At 58.3% G+C, this 1,880-nt stretch overlaps 1 protein-coding gene across 1 annotated transcript; it reads right to left on the bottom strand.

Moving 5' to 3' along the window:
* Positions 1–17: 17 nt before the first annotated feature.
* LOC104522018 (protocadherin gamma-C5-like) lies at positions 18–1,877 on the bottom strand (the record flags this gene model as incomplete). Its single annotated transcript, XM_010164185.2, has 1 exon — positions 18–1,877. A coding segment is annotated over one exon (1,860 nt), but the record flags the coding sequence as incomplete, so codon positions are not given.
* Between the last annotated feature and the right edge of the window lie 3 nt (positions 1,878–1,880).

Below are 1,880 nucleotides of genomic sequence, written 5' to 3'. Positions count from 1 at the left end.
GGCTGAAGCGTGTTCACGCTCTTCACGCAGCAGACCGGGTTGGCAGGCGCAGGAGCCCGCCGGAGGCACCGCACACCCAGCACCACCAGTCCCACCAGTGAGACGGTGGAGATGATCACCAGGGATGCAATGAGATAAAGCGTAATGGTGGGTAAGCCCCCACCATCGCTGGCCCGAGCCTCGGAGCCCTGCAAAGCCTCTGGGCTCTTCTCCTCCACCAGCACCACCAGCGTGACGGCTGTGGAGAGCGGGGGGTCCCCAGCATCCCGGACCACCACCAGCAGTTCGTGTGCAGAGGCATCGGTCTCCTGCAGGGCCCGCATGATCCGGATCTCACCGGAGCGCAGGGCTATGCTGAAAAGCCCCGGGTCTGTGGTTTCCACGAGATGGTAGGAGAGCCAGGCATTGCGCCCCGAGTCTGCATCTATTGCCATCACCTTGGTGATGAGAGCAGGAGGGGTGGTGGAGGGGGAGATTCGGAACTGGGTAGCGGAGTCCTCCCCGGCCCTGGGGAAATGCACCTGTGGGGCATTGTCATTCTGATCCACAATAAAAACATGAATCAGCGTCCTGTTCCTCAGGGCTGGGGAGCCACCATCAGAGACCTCCACATGGAATTGGAGATAGGTGGTTTGCTCATAGTCAAAGGGGAGTTTGGCAGAGACCTGACCACTTGTGGGATGTATGGAGAGGTAGCGAGTCGGATCCAGGCCTGGATCTGTCCCACCAGCTCGCAGGATGGAGTAGGAGAGGCGGGAATTCTGCGCTGAGTCAGGGTCAGCAGCAGAGACTGTAACCAACACGCTGCCCACTGGGTTGTTTTCTGCCACCAGCACTTCGTAGGATGCTTGCTCAAACTGGGGTGCATTGTCATTGACATCTGCCAGGGCAATTGGCAAGATGGTGTGGCGAGAGAGCGGCGGACTGCCCAGGTCCGAAGCAGAGACGGTGACATTGTAGTAGGCAACACACTCCCGGTCCAATCGGGTGCTGGTTAGCAGCGAGTACTGGTGCTCGTAGTCCTTACGCAGCTGGAAGGGAAGATCTGGAGACACGTGACACTGGACCTTGCCCTGCTCACCAGAGTCCCTGTCTCTGACATGTATCACAGCCACTACTGTGCCCGGGGGTGCGTCCTCACTCAGGGAGCTGGAGAAGGAGGTAAGGATGACTTCAGGGGCATTGTCGTTCACATCAGTGATTTCCACCACCACGCTGCAGTGTTCCTCCATCGTGGGCGATCCCATGTCCTTGGCCTCCACTTCGATCTCATACACCGTTGCCTCCTCGAAGTCCAGGTTGCCCTGGACGCGAATCTCCCCAGTTTGCTCATCGATGGCAAAGATCTGACGTAAGGCAGCTGAGTTGTGGCTGCTGAGGGAGTAGCGGATGTCTCCATTGGGCCCTTCATCCACATCGGTGGCATTTAACTTTACGACAAGAGTGCCCAGCGGTGAGTTCTCCACCAAGCGTGCTCCATATGATGGTCTGTCAAAGACCGGGTGGTTGTCGTTGGCATCCAGGACCTGGATAGTGATGCGCATCTTGCTGGACCGAGGGGGAGAACCCCCATCTTCAGCAGTCAGGACGAGGTGGTGGAAAGCTCTGAGCTCCCGGTCCAGGGCCCTCTCCAGCACCAGCTCGGGGAACTTGCCACCATCTGTGCGTGCCTTCACATTGAGGTTGAAGTTCTCATTGGCACTCAGGTGATAGGTCTGCAAGGTGTTGGTGCCCACGTCAGGGTCCTGGGCAGGCTGGATGGGGAAGCGGGCACCCAGGGATGCCAGTTCGTAGATCCGCAAGGAAACCTCATCACTGGGGAACTCTGGTGGGTTGTCATTGATATCCAGGATCTCCACCTCAATGCGATAAAACTCCAC

Source organism: Antrostomus carolinensis, unplaced genomic scaffold (genome assembly GCF_000700745.2).
Source record: "Antrostomus carolinensis isolate BGI_N321 unplaced genomic scaffold, ASM70074v2 Scaffold32473, whole genome shotgun sequence".
Taxonomy (NCBI): Eukaryota; Metazoa; Chordata; class Aves; order Caprimulgiformes; family Caprimulgidae; genus Antrostomus; species Antrostomus carolinensis.
The sequence above is the reverse complement of the archived record's forward strand: the minus strand, read 5'-3'. Positions and strand labels throughout refer to the sequence as shown.